General features: G+C 37.2%; 2 protein-coding genes and 1 long non-coding RNA gene across 15 annotated transcripts in view; all 3 read right to left on the bottom strand.

Moving 5' to 3' along the window:
• Positions 1-571, bottom strand: part of LOC121897536 — a 64,064-nt gene extending 63,493 nt beyond the window's left edge. For both annotated transcript variants that reach the window (XR_006096236.1, XR_006096238.1), the window contains exon 1: positions 108-571. This is a non-coding gene — a long non-coding RNA (uncharacterized LOC121897536). The remainder of the gene's footprint in view (positions 1-107) is intronic.
• A 1,524-nt stretch (positions 572-2,095) lies between these two features.
• rnf141 (ring finger protein 141) lies at positions 2,096-11,886 on the bottom strand. Its single transcript, XM_042413022.1, has 6 exons — positions 11,769-11,886; positions 8,906-9,106; positions 8,015-8,123; positions 5,797-5,978; positions 4,799-4,906; positions 2,096-4,297 (listed from the first exon to the last, which is right to left on the bottom strand). The coding sequence occupies exons 2-6, from the start codon at positions 9,040-9,042 to the stop codon at positions 4,147-4,149; spliced, it is 687 nt and encodes a 228-aa protein (XP_042268956.1). The 5' UTR covers positions 9,043-9,106; positions 11,769-11,886; the 3' UTR covers positions 2,096-4,146.
• A 4,364-nt stretch (positions 11,887-16,250) lies between these two features.
• LOC121898106 (alpha-1,3-mannosyl-glycoprotein 4-beta-N-acetylglucosaminyltransferase C-like) overlaps positions 16,251-17,743 on the bottom strand; it is a 67,734-nt gene continuing 66,241 nt past the window's right edge. For all 12 annotated transcript variants that reach the window (XM_042413026.1, XM_042413025.1, XM_042413024.1 and 9 more), the window contains one exon: positions 16,251-17,671. In XM_042413026.1, coding sequence (XP_042268960.1) covers positions 16,503-17,671 — 1,169 coding nt within the window. In that variant the 3' untranslated portion in view covers positions 16,251-16,502. The remainder of the gene's footprint in view (positions 17,672-17,743) is intronic.

The raw sequence follows: 17,743 nt of genomic DNA, 5'->3' as shown, positions 1-17,743 counted from the left end.
AACAGCTAACATTAGCATAGTGAACTGATAGCTTGCTAGTTTAAAAACTCTTATGTAAATGTATATTTAAGTGTATATTTGGTTTTAGTAAAAAATAATTGACTTACCAGATATATCCAGATATTAGGTGGCCAACTTTCCAACCATGTGACTCTTCGGTAATGTTTTGATAAACGAATATGAAATGACCTCGTTAACTTCTAAGTGGCTAAAAAAACGTTTTAACCGTTGATAGTCCAACATTCTTGTCAGCCACCGGTTTAACAAGTAAACTCTTGTTTCTGTTATTCACGAGTTAAGTTGCTTACACGTTCGTCGGCCAAATAATTAGCTGCCATTAACTAGTTAGTAATTAGGAGCCCTGAAACCTGGTCAGCTGCATCGCCAGGAAGACCCCCAACCGCGCCACAGGTACTCGCAGTTAGTTGCAATGCTAACGGTCTGAAAACCGTTAGCTTAGCTTCATTTAGCCACATAACTTAACGGTCACGCAGCGCTGCGTAAGCGAACTCACCCGTCTCATATATTTACTGATTATAAACTTACTTAAAAGAAAAAGGTTTCAATACGAACTCACCGGAATAACGGTAACCTTTCCAGTGACCCATCAGGATAAAAAAAAGTCTGTCAGGTGGGTTTTAATTAACAGATTCATGACTTGGGGTGATGCAGCGCGGTAAATTTACATTACAGAAAATTCAACGGTTGTAAAATCAAAGATGGCGCATCATTTCTTCTTCGTCCACCAAGCAGAGTTAGAGCTGCCTGCCACTGAAAGTCCTTAGTATATTACTATTATTAAAGGATAGGTTCACAAGTTTTCAAGTGTGTCTTAAAACAACAGTCAGGTGTCCGTATGAACAATGACAGAGGTTTTCCTCGCTGTAATCATTCCTCCTGTTCATACTGGCTATTAAAAGATCCCCTTCAAATGTGCTCTCAATGTAAGTGATGGGGGCCAAAATCCACAGTGTGTCCACATAGTCATTTTGTGCAAAAATGCCTTTAAAGGTTTATCTGAAGCTTATATGAGGCTTCAGCAGTTATTCCTATCAAGTGGATATCTGCCATATTTAGTCTTTTTAGCATCAAATTCCTTCTTTGTTTTTCCCTGTAGAAGTACAGACAAGGGAAGTTTATTTGTATAGCACATTTCAACAAGGAAATTCAAAATGCTTTACATAAAACATAAAAGGCATCAAGACAGAACATAAGAAGACATTTAAATACAATTAAAAAGTATTACATTGGAAATAAAAATAAGCTAAAATGGAACAAGAAATAATACAGGAGAGTAAAACTTACAGTGCAGCATAAGATATTAATCAGAAGCCTCAAATTTGATTCAATAAAAGGTGACGGCAAACAGGAAAGTCTTCAGCCTTGACTTAAAATTGAACCAAGAGTTGCAGCAGACCTGCAGTTCTCTGGAAGTTTATTCCAGATATGTGGAGCATATAAACTGAACGCTGCTTCTCCATGTTTAGTTTTAACTCTGGGAACAGAAAGCAGACCTGAGAGGTCTTGATGGTTCATAACGTAGCAGCAGATTGGAAATGTATTTTGGCCCTAAACCATTCAGTGTTTTATAAACCAGGGACTCTAGCACTAAAAAGACTGTAACACTGAAAGACATTACTTCATTTGACTCATTCATTCATGAAGAGCTTCATGTGTGAACCTTGCTTGATTTTGTGTCTAAAGTGAATTCAACAGAGCTGTGCACCCTTGAGCTAAGGATGAGAAATAATGATTATAAAATATTATGGCTCACATATTATTTCATGTGAGAGTTATTGCCCTGCTGTTGATGTGCTGTAAAATGCAACTACACAGTACTTAGCTGAAATGATGTATGAAATAAAGATGTAAAAAATAACAATAAAAAGACACACAGATACATAACTTTAATTCTCCATCACTGCATGACAGCATTCAAATTTTCATGCTTAAGATTTTAATTGCACTTTTAAATAAGATTGATAAATGCTTTTTGTATCATCAATTGTGTTTTTTTTTTCTTTTAAATAAATTCAAGAGATGAAGACAGATGTAGTAACCAACATTTCTTTCAATACAACAAAACACAAAGTCATAAAGTGCAAAAAGTGAGTATCTCTTTATTAAGGATAATACAGTAAGAATGCTTCAATTTTAATTCACCTCCTTTCATTCAATATTACAAATGAAATACCTTCAAAAATGCTGCAAGATCTGTGTCAGAAGATTTTTTGGGTAATGCTACCACCTTAAGGCAGCAACATCTCGTTACACATCAGTTTTGTTTGTGTGTTTTATCAGGGCATGTTTAATATGTACATACAATGTGTCTATGTAGGATCAGAAGCTTAATATTAATCTATTATGAAAAAAAAAATTCTCATTTTTTTAGCTACCATATTTTACAACATTTTAATCATTTTTGATTGGATTCATGCTGCTAAGAGACCAAACTGTGTCCGATTAAATTCCTGTTTAATTTAGTGAAGAAAGTCTCTCGCTGCTACACATATTTTGATGTGCGTGAGCTCAACTGCACGAGAAGGATTACGGTGTCAGATGATAAACAGAGATAAAATCATCTGTAGTTGCAGTGCACAAACACCAAGAAAGCTACAGTGATGTTTCAAAGTGCAATTTGTCAGCATTGGCAACCAAAAATCTCTTTTGGTCAAATAAAATTATATTTTTCTGGTGTATTAAATTAACAGAAATCACACAACTATTTAGTAAATGACTCCTGTATACAATGAAATACGATGAGTTACTGTCTTAAACTTAGAAAAATAGGTTAAATCTAAATTTAATCAACTGCAAAACTGATACACTCACTGAATGTCACAAAAAAAGCTGAATCTGCATCCCATGTCACCACCAACCACAACTTTAAATAATGAATCAGATTTCAGTAAAAATAGAAATGGATCACTCTATTGAAAATTAAGGGTAATACATTTTCACATTTCATGTGGATCCAGTCCCCATAAATCACAAACAAATCCACTTTAACTAAAAGTGCAGCCTGTGATTTGTAGTATCTGGAAACCAGGCCAGAAATAAAGAATTACTTCTTTTTTTGTGGGATTAAATTATACACAGTTTAATCCTTCAAGGATTCTGTTGTAACTGAAAAGCTGCCTATCTTAAAGAAATCGCTAATTATAAGCATGACAAAGCAGAGCAAAGACAAGACGGGCTGTTTTGGGAGTGTAAACTACAGTACTACTACAGCAGATCTTAATAATCTTAATGAATTTACAGAGTAAAAAAATACATGAGTAAAAAGATGAGAACAGCATAGATGTAAAATAGTGGTTACTTCAGACAGTGAAGAAGACATCACAGCAAGCCAAGTCATTTAAATTATGTAAAACTAGTTAGTCCAGTACACCCAAAAGACTATTAGTCACTATGTCAGTTTATGAACTGGATCAGTACATCAGTTTATAACAGGCTCACATAACACAGCTCATACGGCATGTCATGTGGGATATAAACATGCAGGGTTACATTAGACTGACTACATAACAGCTATACAGGTGGAAAATATTTTGGCTTCACAGTTTCAGCAGAATCTCCGACAAAGGGGGGTCTGTTTGGTTTGCACTTCTATTTTAAGAACAGTATGAGTCATACATATCAACCCTCTCTTTGTTGCAGCATCTGCCCCATTCATATCAACATGAAAGGCAACTTCAGCTTGGATCAGGATTCGTATTACAAATCCTATACCTGCTTAATCTCAGCCCAGGTCTCCTTCTGCTATGTTGGTTAAATCAACCCAAAGATTACAGTAGGAATTGTACTTTTGGTTATTTTGTGTGTAAAATTAATAGTTTGTGTAGCATAACATATTACAAATACTGAATTTCCACTTAGACGAGATATTATAACACACAGTTCCCATAAAGCACCACATCTACAATACATGGGTTTCAGAGAGAGGGTGGGCAAAGAGCATCCGTGGATTTTTAAGACCAGAAAGAGACGGAGGGGGGTCATTTTCTGATTCTGCACATTTGTATCCTACACGAACATAAGAAGCAGGAAACCACGCTGGTTTCTTCCCCTTTGTTAGCTTTAAAAATATTCTCCTCTGTGAAAGTGACATTTTGTGTTGCGACACGTAAAGTCTACTTGTGTGTGTTAAGGCCTGTGTGGGTGGCCCGCTTCATCAGCCAGGTTGAGGATGTAGCCAGCTATGTCGTCCTCTGTGGGGAAATCAGACATTACCCACGATTCATTGGCAGCAGTCACTTGCAGACGACATATTGGACAGTTACGGCTCTGCCCGCTCCTGCAGAAACAGATGACAGTGTGTTTATGGTTGTTCATATCATGGATGGCTAAAACTTTAAGATCCCCTCCAGACAAGCTGTAAGATATATAAAAGAAATACCCTGCTTGGAATAATAATATGTGTCCATTTACATCATTAAAATCCTTATGTCGCCTATGTCACTGTAAAGTCTATTCTCAGTGTTTGTGCACTGTAGGCTTCAGGTTTTCATATCACACTTGTGTAAAGGTGCATACTGGACCATGATTAGCCTCCAAACTATTTGTGATGTCACAAATCCTGCTCACAGTCATGCCGGACTTTCCTCCGTGAGCAGATGAATGTGAAAACAGCCTTCTAGTGTCAAACTCAGCACATACATCACTCTGCATAGTGAAGCTCAAACATCTGCGTAAAGTAACAATAAGCAAAAAAACTATTTTTAAGTGGAGGGGGACATTAAATTTTACACATTACATGAGTTTTTGAAACAAACTCAAGCTCGCTCCATCATCTCACCATTTATCGATGCACTTCTGACAGAAACTGTGTGCGCAGGGCAGTATCAGGTCAGCCTTTCCATCCATGCAGATACAACACTCCTCCTCATCAGTCAGCTGCTTCACTCTGAATGGAAACACAAACAGGACTGGGTTAAAGATTAACTTCCTCTATGAAGGAGGAAATAACCATGTTTTTCAAAACAGTGGAATGAGATGCTTGATGTTGCAGGTTTGCTGGCTGAGGATTTGCCTGAGAAAAATATATTTGAAAAGTTATAAAAATGCATGAACTCTTCCTCCTGGATGGCAATCCATTTTGGGGATAAAGAACAGTCATTCTACCGCAAAATAAGTTGCAAAATCCATCATTTAAGCAGCCTGTGAGACATTTCACAACCCCTTTTTCTGTCTCCCAGCAGTACAGCCACCTGGGGTGAGGAGCAAAAAAAAAACAACTTATTGCTTATTAGTTGCTTATTTACTATTCAAGCAGACACTGAGCAACATTAGCATTCATTTGGAGTTATGTTTGTGTCCACCTGATCAATTTAAATCCAATATTCACTCTCCTTTCATCTCAATTCTGGTCTCTGCCAATTTGTGCTGGAAATATCTGACTCCTTAGCTGATAAATGCTCCATGTTCAGCTAACAGCAGGTTTATCAGACGTTATTTTTTTACTGAAAACAGCCGCAGCTGGTAGAATACCAAATTAATGAGCTAAGAGAGACTAAAAAAGCTCTTTTCTTGTCATTTATGTCATGGTTGAACAGACTGGTCATGATACAATGATAAAAACCAACACCAAGATAGTTAAACCCACAAGCCAATGTTAGAAATACAGGTTTCAGACCCCCAAAATGGCTTTTTTTTTTTAAAAAAATGTAGTACAAAATGCATTCTACATGTTATGTGCACACGAAAACTGTCCTTTCATGTGAAAAAGATCAACTGAGGTAAATACTCTACTAGTAATGGAGTCTTTGCATAAGGGGCTATTTCGTATGCACTGACCTGCCCATCCACATGCTGGCCTGACAGGAGTCGGTGGTGGGGAGCTGGGCAGACGGGCCCTCGGTGGCGCCCTCTGCAGAGAACACCTCAGCAGCCTGGCTGGTGATGTCACGATACAGCTGGATGAACTGGTACAGGTTCATGATACGCGACGCTTCCACCATACCATTCTCCTTGTTGATCTGTCAGGAAGGAAGGGCAGATACATAACTCATATGACACACTGATATAGTTTACTAAACGTATGTAGTGGTGATAGAGGTCATGTGGCTCAGGTCCTTTCTGTTTGGCAGCACTTGGAAAACAGATTCTTCATATATGCAATCAATCCATCTGCAATTTCGTCATCCTGCTTTTCCATGCTGTATTTCTGTAATTTTGCAATCTGGTCTATTCTGTACACACAGCATCTGTTGCACGTCTGTCCGTCCTGGAAGAGGAATCCCTCCCCTGTTGCTCTTCCTGAGGTTTCTTCCTTTTTTTTCCCTGTTAAAGGGTTTTTTGGGAACTTTTGCCCTTATCCGAATCAAGGATATCTAAGGATAGAGGGTGTTGTATTGCTGTACAGTTCGTAAAGCCTCCCGAGACAAATTTATGATGTGTGATATTGGGCTATAGGAATAAAACTGACCTGACTATGTATACATGCAGTCGCAATCCTACACTGTGGTAGAGTAGTTGGGTTCAACCAGTGTAGGCTTTTGGCAGCCAATACAGTTGTTCATTTAATTCAAGCTGCTGATAGCGGCTAAATATATTCAAGCCTTTCAAAATTGCATCATGTTTTACTTGTCTGTGAAAAGAAAATGACCACTGTGGGACAGTAAAACATGGTTGGGGTCCCCAGGAAGCCTTGCAGCCATTTTGTGGAAGCTAATGAGGATTCAAATTAAGAATAAATGATAAACAACAAAGGTCTCTCCATGAACAATTCATGCATTTTAAATAGGGATGGAACATTTAACAAAACTCACAGTGAAGTTCATCTCTCAGTTTTGGTTCTGTTTTTTTCATTTACAGCTGGAATGTACATTATGTGTCCAAAGTTAAAGTCCTGTTTTGTTATTTTCTAATAAAAAATGTCATAAATACACGTTGTCAACATGAAATGAAATGCCAAACAATCTCAACAATATGTTCCAGTTAAAATTAAAATACAGAATGACTCAACCACAATGGACTATGGGTGGAATATTGAGAATAGCATGCAATATTTCTACCAATAACTCCTGAAGAAAAATACTGACTCACAATTCCCACATGCAGATGAGAACACGAATTTTGGCAGCCATGTACACCCACATTCCTAAAAGCAAAATCTAACAAGTTTCTTAGTTTTTTTGTATACAAAATGTATTTTACAGATTGTACAAGCGTAGTGGTTGTCCAACAAGAAATGGAGCATTCCATGCAAATAGAGAAGAAATTACAGAAAAAAGAAAATGTCTTCACTGAAACTTATGATAGAATAAACAAAATTGAAAGCAAAATGACTTTTTCTCAGTCAGTTTGCTTCAACCAGCTGATAAACTTTTCTGTCAATGATGGGGTTAAAGACAGAGTAAAGACAGAAAGAAGAGAAACAAGAAAACAGGAACAAGCTGTCGCTGCAGACATTGGAAACAGAAATTTAAAAAACAAGTTTTAAACTCATTAAAACTAAGATTTAGACCAATCTTTAATGTGTGTAAGAATTTACACAAACTTGTTAGTCAGGTATGGCTGCAGTACGTGTCCTGGTGGGATCAACGGATATAAATATATATATATATATATATATATACACACACACATACATAATTCAAATCAGGGATGAGTCCTTCAAATAACCTGTGCTTACAATGTTTCCCAAATGCCTGAACCACGAAATCATCGGTCCTGAATTCTTGCAGAGAGGTTTATGTGTGCCGTTAAACAAAACAAACAATCCAACATCTGCATCGTATAAGCTTATCTCCAAACTGATTCACTAAAACCATAATAAAAGCATGCACATTTACTTGAGGATGTCCTTTGCATGCTTTCTCCTTCACATAAACACAAAAACTATGTGCAGAAACATGCTTTAAGCCCACATCTGTCTCTATCTATCTCTCTCTCTCTCTCCCTGACAGAAAATCAAAGGTGTGGGCAGATGCTCTTGTTGGCATGTGTATGTGTTAGTGTGTGTGTGTGTGTGTGTGTGTGTGTGTGTGTGTAAAAGTGTCTCCAGTCTCACCTTGGTACAGACGATCCTGACAGCCACCTTCCACAAGGCCGTGGCATCGGATCCTGGCTGCACCTCAAACAGCAGGTGCTTCTGCTGTCCAGCAGCTAGCCTGGCCGTCCTGAGAGAAACAGTATGTTCAACTCTCCAAATCATTCTGCATCGTTTTTACTGTTTGTTAAAGTGGTGAACAGTACAGCTTATGCACACAGCAACCAATGCAGATACACAGATGTATACATTCAGCTTAAAGTTATTCCTAATTTTTTAAGGATATTTCTAGGTATGTTGAATAATAATACAGTACGTATGTGTACTATACCAATGATTTTGGACAGTTGCACTGTCATGTAAGTGCTGTACACTCACTCTGAATGTTGTGTTATGAACTGAGCTTTATAGAGTCATCACAGATACATCATTTTTTGGGTCCAGATTGATGATATCTACGTACATTATGCTCTATCATCTGTTTTTCTCATTTCTAAGCAATTTCTCCTATTTTTAGATAAATAACTAATCTAATCACTATTAGAGTTTAATATTGAGACTAACTCATTGCCACCACATTATCCTGCCTCCTAGTTACTTTGTCTAAGAGCTGATATGCAAGTTAAAATTAAATGAGCAGAAGCAGGGGCCTAATGCCTGGGGAGTAAGATGGGCCAAATCCTAGGCAGTGAATAATGCAGCTCTGCAGAGTTTAGCTCTCAGTCGGATAATTCAGTGACGTCCACCTCACAGTTATTTACTTAAAACTGTTTTCTTCCAAATCAAACTCATTCATTCCATTGTCCTTCCCCTATGTTAAAGCAATTGTAAAACAGCTGTAGGTGTGCATGACTGAACATCTGTTATTCCTGATAGACAGATATTTGTCCCACTGCACAGCATGCGACTTACACATCATTAAGTTCGGCCACTCTTGCCAGAAACTCCTCATAGGTTAGGTAGCCGCTGTCTCGTACCAGTCCGGCGTGTTTCACCAACTTCTCAGGCAGACGGGTCATCACCGCCTGACCTGAGATCTGCTGGCCCATCCCGGCAGCAGCACTTACAAAACAGCACAGGCAGAAGACCGCACCTCATTCAGTTCTACCGAGCCTGGTGGCAAATAAACAGGCACAAGTCAGTTTTCATAATTTAGATCGGATTGCTTATTTTTTGACTTACACAATTGTAATGCATCAGCCTTAATTTGTTTTTAAAGAGACAAATTAATTAAAGAGAAGCAAGCATGTTGTTTTAAAAGTATATAAGGTGTCCACACTGATTAATGGTTTGTAACATCAACACTGAAAATGCTAAGTTAAACCATTTTCTGACTTTATTTTGCAGCTAATAAAATAGCAAACAGCAAAGTCAATCTGATAAACTACGACCAGTCGTTTATTATTACATTTTCTGCAGCACGCAAAAACTTGCCTTCCATTATACAGACTAATTATGTTGCTTAGAAACTTAATTATACACCACTAAACTATGTGGACTGTTGAACATGTAATTTCAAATGAATGTGCTGCTGTAATAGCCTCCACTCTTCTGAGAATGCTTTTCACCAGATTTTTTTAGAACCTGACTGAAGAGATTTGAGGTCAGGGCACTGTGCAGGCCAACACACAGAAACTAGGAAAACCAAACTGGCCAAAACACCAAACTGGGAAAACTATTTCTTTTATGGACATCACAAGCAAACAATTGTCTAAAATATGTCATTGTATCGTATTAAAGTATTGGTTCATTCATAACTTTTCAAGTGTGTCTTAAAACAACAGTCAGGTGTCCATATCAACACAGAGGTTTTCCTCACTGTAATCATTCCTCCTGTTCATACTGGTTATTAAAAGATCCCCTTCAAATGTGCTTTCAATGTTAGTGATGGGGGACAAAATGCATTTTGCGCAAAAACACATTTACAAGTTTACAAGCTTGTATAAGTCTGCAGTTCAGCAGTCTGAGTTAGTCATATCAAGTGGATATCTGTCGCATTTACAGTCTTTTTAGCATCAAATTCCCTCTTTGCGTTTCCCTGTCGAGCTGCAGTGGAAGTATAGTAACAAAAAGAGGAACTTTGGCACTAAAAAGACTGTGACGCTGAAAGATATCTACTTGATTTGACTCATTTGGACGACTTCAAGCTTCATATTAGCTTCAGATAAACTTTTAAATACATTTTTGCACTGAAGGAGAACTGTGGATTTTGGCTAAGTAAGTGCATTATGAAGGCATCAGTTCATCTGAACCTGCTTGTTTTGAAAGAGCAATCACACTGAATTTAGCATAAGCATTAGTTTAATTGAACCTGTGCTAAACTGAGCAAGTCGAGTCCTAATTAAAGTTAAAGAAAGACTGTTACTCCATGTGAACTACTGTTAACTTAGTCTGCACCAGAAGTGGAAGAAGTATTCAGATGCTTTACTTAAGTAAAAGTACCAATACAGTAATGTAAACATACTCCATTACAAGTAAAAGTCCTGCATGAAAAACCCTACTACAGTAAAAGTAGATAAGTATTATGAGCTTGATGTAGTTAAAGTATTGCAGTAAAAGTAGTGGTTTGGTCCCTCTGACTGATATATTATTATATATGACATCATTAGATTATTAATACTGAAGCATCAGTGTTAGAGCAGCATGTTACCGTTGTAGCTGCTGGAGGTGGAGCTAGTTTCAACTACTTTATATACAGTTAACTAGTTTAGTCCAGTAGTTCCCAACCTAGGGGTCGGGCCCCTCCAAAGGGTCACCAGATAAATCTGAGGGGTCGTGAGATGATTAATGGGAGAGGAAAGAAGAAAGAAACACAGTTCTGATACAAAAACCTCTTTTCAGTTTTGGGATTTTTTTCTCTATTCTTTGATTTTTGGTGAAATATTGGATCATTTGAACATTTACTGAAATGAAACCATGTGAGAAGTTTAGAGGGAAAAATCACTATTTGGTGGAGCTGTTAACAACTCATAGACATCTGAAACGTGACCCCGACTACACACTGCTTTTTGTAAGACGTCAAAAGCCATAATTGATGGAAACCACTGGTTTCATCTTTAACAAAGTGTTGTATATTAAAAGCTTGTTATATTATCCATTGTATCAAATCTTCATCTGAAAAGTAACTAATGCTGTCAAATAAATGTAGTGGAGGAGGAAGTACAATATTTCCCTCTGAAATCTAGTGGAGGGGAAGTATAAAGTAGCATCACATGGAAATACTCAAGTAAAGTACATGTACCTCAAAATTGCACTTTGGTTACCTTCCAATACTGGTGTGCACACACATCCTGCCACATCAACTAACTACAGTGTCACTTCCTGTAGCTGCTAACTTAACATCTGAACCAGTATTTCTATTAAAATCTGACTAATATGCAGATTTGATAAAAGCAGAAACTGGACCTCAGCTGTAAATTACTAGTTAGCTTAGCATGAAGTGACGTTAATATCCTCCAGTTAACTAACAGTGCGGACATTGCACTGTCACTGCAGTGAATTCAACCATCATTCTTACTTTAGAAACACACAGTGACTCATTTAAAACATCATGATTTTAGGCATAATTCAGAAATTAACCTCAATATTAACTTGCTCATATTAGCAGCAGTGTTCACTTCTCAACAGCAGTTTGCTAACGAGTAGTTTCACTTTGCACGTAGCTAACTGAGCTAACCATTCAAAAAAACTCTATAAAGATAAGACAAGCTCTGTGAAGATAAGAATAATGAAGACGATCGTCTGTCGTGATATTGAGAGAAAGAAGTGTCTTTACCCAGCTGTCAGCATACTGTACAAGGCAGAAACTGGAGTCCAAACTTCACCGCTGTTTCGCCGTTAGCTTCTGTTTGTGTTGACACAACACGGTCGCCGGCTGATGACGTAAGAGAGAGCCGTCTGTCCAGTATCACACAAACGTCACTCCAACTCTTAATGACTGAGAGTACTAAATGGAAAATTTTGTAAAATTAAAAAATTAAAAAAAAAAAATTAATTAATTAAGAAGACAAAACTAAGCATCTATTTTATGAATGTCAGTACATTTCAGGATTCTGGGAAAAATTGAGGATAATTCTGAGACTCAAACCAACCATTTGACTAAGCTGGAGGCTAAGTATGTAATACTACATCATGAAAACAAAAGCCAGGGAGTTCAACAGACTGTCAGTTTGTTTATTTTACTGGGAAATGTTCTCACAGTCTTGTTTGAACGTTTCATGGTTGAATTTAGAAAGTATTTTGAGTCTATCCAACTTATAAACAATAGGAAATGAGCTCATACAGTTAGTATGAAGAATTTTTTTTTAAAGAAATCTGATTTTATTGCCTACCTTTTCTTTGAAGTTATTTGTCTATCTATACATTATTATTACGTTTACCCTTTGTTCTGTTACCATGTTGACTGTATCAACATCCTGAAAGTGAAGTCATCTGCTTTATGTTGTCGTTATTTCATTATGATGCCTAATTGTTTTCTGTTATTGTATTATTGTCACACATGTTGTAAGTGAGGCTTTCTGTAAGAGATGTTGGAAAGATTCAAAGTAGACAGTGAATCAATGAATTTTAAAACACAGGACTGCAGAAATAGATTTGTTTATACGTTAAACATAATAGGATGGATGTGACTTAAGATCATTGAAATGATTGTAAAGTTTCCTCTGTTGTTAAGAAAAGCAACCAGTCAAGACTTTTACAGTATCGGAGTTAATGATTATTCTAATTTGGTACTCAGTCATTTAACAATCACTTAATACCTTAAAATACAAACTGAACAATATTTTATCAAAGTCTTATCAACATACTGTATGACATACTGTGTGATAACATCACTTAATCTACAGTACATACACACAATTAGATAAATTCAATATATTTTTATTACTAAGACTAATAAATACTGTCTGAATGATACTTATCAATCCTAAAGCAGTCTTACATAACATCTCTAAGATAAAATATATCATAGATATAAATGTACCCTACAGACTCTTTAAATCATTGCTGTTTTTAAATCTTGTTTTGTGTTTTATTTAATTTCTTACCAATTTTTAGTCTCACTGTCACCATGATGTCAGCACTTTTTACCGGGCACTTGCAATATTGCTCTGTTGCTAGTCTTTGTGTACATCTATGTATTTTGTTTATTTATTTTGTACATCTTTTCTTTTGCTATCGGTTTGTTCTCTAGATGTTTGTCTGATGGTTGTTGTGCAGATGGTGTTTGTGACTGACATAAGCAGCTCTGTGTGCTCTTATGGTCCAAGACAAATTTCCTTTCAGGGGCAATAAAGGTTATCTTATCAAAAAAATGATATCACACTATGTTGTATCAAATAGATTCACATTATATGAGGATAGAAACACAAATCAATGCAAAAATAATGGTTTTGCTGTGTGTTTTTTTTCCCTCAATGCCATGCCCCCTTGCTGACTGCAGAACATATAGTTTACTATCCTTTTCTTAAACTGCAGGGAAAGAATGATGGGAGATTGATTCAGATTACGCTTGGCTGCAGGAGGCTGGGGAGACAGTGGGAGGTAGAGACAAAAGGAGGTAGAGAATATAATGAGCAGAGAAATAGGAAGAGAGAAATTGCTTTGGACTGGAAGGTAGGAGAGCAGAACAGGCCACCTGGGGACAGCTATAAGGAGAGTGATATAAGATTCAGGAGGACAATATCAGAGTGTAAAAGGAGAGGAAATGTGTGTGAACTGAAATGTGCAGGAAGTGGCTGCAGAAAATAAGATTTAGAAAATTCAGAAAAGCACCAGATCAACAGCTCCAATCATCAGTTCATAATGAAGTGTCACTGTAACCGAGTTAGAGAAGTTGAATGATGGAGGAAAAGTGTATTTGTCACAGAGGAAAAAAACTCATTTTGGGTTTGGCTCTTTCTGTAGCCAAGCCATCTGTTATATACTGGCAACCACAGCACCTGCAGGGGGCTCAAACAAAGAGGAGGCTGCTCGCACAGCTGACACCTGTAACACTCTCAGACCTGAAAAGAAGAGAGAGACACAATGAGAGTGATCCGAGAGAGCAGGAAGACTACTCATCCTGCAAATGTCACTGTTTGCTCTTACCAGTTTAGAGAAAGATAGAGAGGAAGACTTTTCATTAAAAGAGAGTTAAGTGAATTTCAGAGTTAATTAAAGTTAAACAGCTTTGACTAAGCTATGACCTGCTGCCATAAAATGTAATAACCAGTCAAAATGATAACACCTGTCTCTTATTGGATTAAAAAATGGTAAATGTAAGTAAATGTAATCAAAGTTAAGGTAAATTAAGTTGAATTGAGCATTTAATTTGTGTAATCAGATGCAATAAGCTGTAGAAATATAGCAGTATGTCTCTCCTAATAGAATATAAACACTTAATGTAATAAACAAGTTAATAAGTAGTAACACCAGATTACATCAGCTTGTGATTCATAAAGGATGTCAAATATGTCAAATTGATGATGCAACAGGAATGTATTTATATTATCTATAATCTATATTTATAGATAACAAAACTTGACTTACAATTATATCACTATTATATTCAATTGTGAAAGTTTTGGAAAGATTTGGAGAATTAGTTAGGGGATAATATTCACGTAGGTTACAGTATACAGCTAAGACATAGTCGCTTACTTTGATTGTAATTCCTCCTTCCCAAAAGATATGATTAATTAAGTTATATTAGGCAAATTGCACAAACATCAATTTTTCAAATCTGCCCCAAAGTTTTCTCGTTTGAATGATCTTATTACAAAGATGCATCAATTATATGTTAAAAAAAGGTATGTGTATATATATATATATATATATATATATATATATATATATATATATATATATATGTATTGTTTTGTATTTATTTATCATGTTGTTTTTTCAATCTATTTGTAAACATAAAATTAACGATGAACGCTGAATTTCATTTTGCTTTGGTTTCAGGGGCCTTCTGCATGCTGGCTCGCTATCACACTGTCGTTAGTGTTATTAGTACCACCTGTGCTTTTTCTGCTATGACAAGTCAAAATGCCTGCTGTGAAAAGGGCCTCACGGTCACATTAACAAGTGCTTTACAAACCTTATATGAAGTAATATTTGGCAGGTATTGTTATTGAGTGATTTTATAACTTATAACAATTTATGTGAGGTTTTGTCACTCTTTCAGTCCAATAATTGGGACTTTTAACAGACAACTCCATCAGTTCAATCGCTGTAAAACACAAGACTACCTCTGTGTCAGCTTTTGTAATTACCATCAGAGGGCAGCAAAGGACATCAAACAAAATTCAACTGTTAGTTGAACTTAGAGCCCACAGAATATTAATACTGTATTTAAAAAAAAACCAAAAACCTCATTGTGTTGTTGTGCATATGTATATAGAAAAGGAGCTCCCTCTGCTATAAGTTTGTAAAATGGATGTTAAGGATGTTAACAAGATGCAGCACCTTTGTCATTACATTGAAACAGTCAGCTGTTTGGTCATGTGCAGAAAGTTCCCTTAATAGAGTAAAGATCTTAGCAGGAAGCTTATTTCTGATGCAGGTTGATTTTCCTCCGTAACTCTTGAAGGAATCAAGTAATAATTGCAAAGATATTGGTATTAGATTGTGGTTTTGCAGCGGAAATAAGTCTAATTTCACAGTTAGATGATTTTTTTAAGAACTTGATTCAAGAAATGCATGACTCATTATTATAGGATATTAATGGACCTGATTTTTTTTTATTTTTTTAGCAATTTCTCACCCTTTCTGATGGGAGATGGAACTTTTATGTCCTTGCACTCATTATCAGGTTTTTTCTGATAGCTCCACTTCTGCCACTTACAAGTCCTGACAACATAACAGTTCAAGTCAGTTTAATTATCTATTAAATCCATTCCATCCTTGATTTTTACCTCACATAGAAATGTTCAAATTTTCAATTTATAGTTCTGTAGAGAATCCACCCTAATTCATTTCCAGACTTAAAACACTGTAACAAAAGGCAGTTATCCATTAATTGACCAGGGTGCATGACTTCTTAGAAAAGTTTGCCTGATAATCAGATTATAGCCTCTTTTTTTTTTAATTACATTATTCCATTTTGATCACTGCACAAAAATATGTGGGCAGTGATTCAAGAGGTCCTGAACCAGGCTATAAAAATGTCTGTCTGAACTAATAAAACAGCACATTTACAAGATTCAAGCTCATTCTGTTGAAGCTTAGATTTTGTGGTATTATACTTTTGGAGCTATGACAAAAGAAAACAAGATACCAGACAAGTAGGAAGAAATTTTATATACACAGATTTTCAGTTTAGGAAAATGAACATAAGTATAAAGGCTCCATACTGTACAGATCGATCAATTTTAATACATCACATTGAAAACATACAATTAATCTCTGAACCCAAGAAAATATGGATTGTTTTGAACTCCCCAGCAGTAGTCCAAAATGAGCTCATAGCAAACGCATCCAAAATTAATGCCGTACATACAGATGATACATTTAAAAAGATCCTCTGTTACTTCTTTAACTGACTAACCGGCTGTGTGGTCCATAAACTAATAGTTCTTATGATGAGCCATTCTTTCTGACTGGCAGTAATAACAATTCGTACACACTCGATGTCAAAGCCGATCTTGTGGTCCACACTGGTAACCTCAATGTTTCCGCCTTTGAATTCTCCCAACGTGATGTAGGATGTACACTGCCTTCCCTGTTTAGTTTCCACAGACTTCTGTCCGACTTCCAGAGCTCCATGGTGAAGAATGTCATTCTGCCGATCATCGGTGCCCGTCACAATTTTAATTCTGCTGATTTTAGTTGATTTATTGAAGATTATGACAAAGAAGTCTCCAGTGCACGGCGGCTTCCCCCAGAAGTATTCATCAACAATACTACTGTAAGCCTTGGTGGCATCATAGTTTTCAAAGACGTTGATGTTTGTGTAAAGGCTGGCAGGAGGGTTGTCAGGAATGTCTATGGAGTCTTCCTCGAAGTCGTCGTCCTTCAGCTTGTTCTCTGCTCCTTTGTAGGAGGAGTAGTAGCCCATGTGCTGGAACAGCGAGGGCTTGAAGCGGATCACGTCCTTCTGGGCCAGCAGACCCCTGAAGTGGATGAGGAGCCAGTCGCAGGGCATTTCCTGGTAGAACATGAGGAGGAAATGAGCCAGACGTGGCAGGTCTCTGGAGTGGTACAGCTTCCCGATGTAGCCCAGCTTGGAGAACTCCAGCATCACCCAGTAGGAACCTTCTCGAGAGGTGATCACCTTCTTCAGCGCCGTCAGGAAGTTCCTGGAGCAGCGGACGTCGTCTTCTAGCATCATGTAGAAGTGAGAGAGGTTTGTGCAGAAGTTGAGGAGGAAAGCGTAGTCTACGTTCTGCTTAGAGCGGAAACGGACTCTGTCCTCTGGATCATTGTAGTTCCTTTTCAACCCATCCAGAGATGGATAGTATTCCTCCGGAGCCTGGATCACCAGGAGGCGTCCGGCTATGATGTGGTGGGCAAACTTCCTGGTGATTTCTTGCACCAGGTTCTCACACCAGACCAGGTCAAAGTCTGCCAGATGGACCACAACCACAATCTCTTTCAGTTCGTCGTAACTGGACTGATCAAATATGGATTTGATTGTCTCCAGAAGGTAGGTCCCCTTTTTCCTCTTGACAGATGAAAGCCCAATGGTGAGATACTCTGTGAAAACAAATCACTTGAGTCACCTCAGTGTGGAACAATCCTAAAATATTTCCTGAGGCAAGCAGTAAG

The sequence above is a fragment of the Thunnus maccoyii genome, chromosome 5 (assembly GCF_910596095.1).
Source record: "Thunnus maccoyii chromosome 5, fThuMac1.1, whole genome shotgun sequence".
NCBI classification, from domain to species: domain Eukaryota; kingdom Metazoa; phylum Chordata; class Actinopteri; order Scombriformes; family Scombridae; genus Thunnus; species Thunnus maccoyii.
This window is presented reverse-complemented; position numbering and strand designations above follow the sequence as displayed.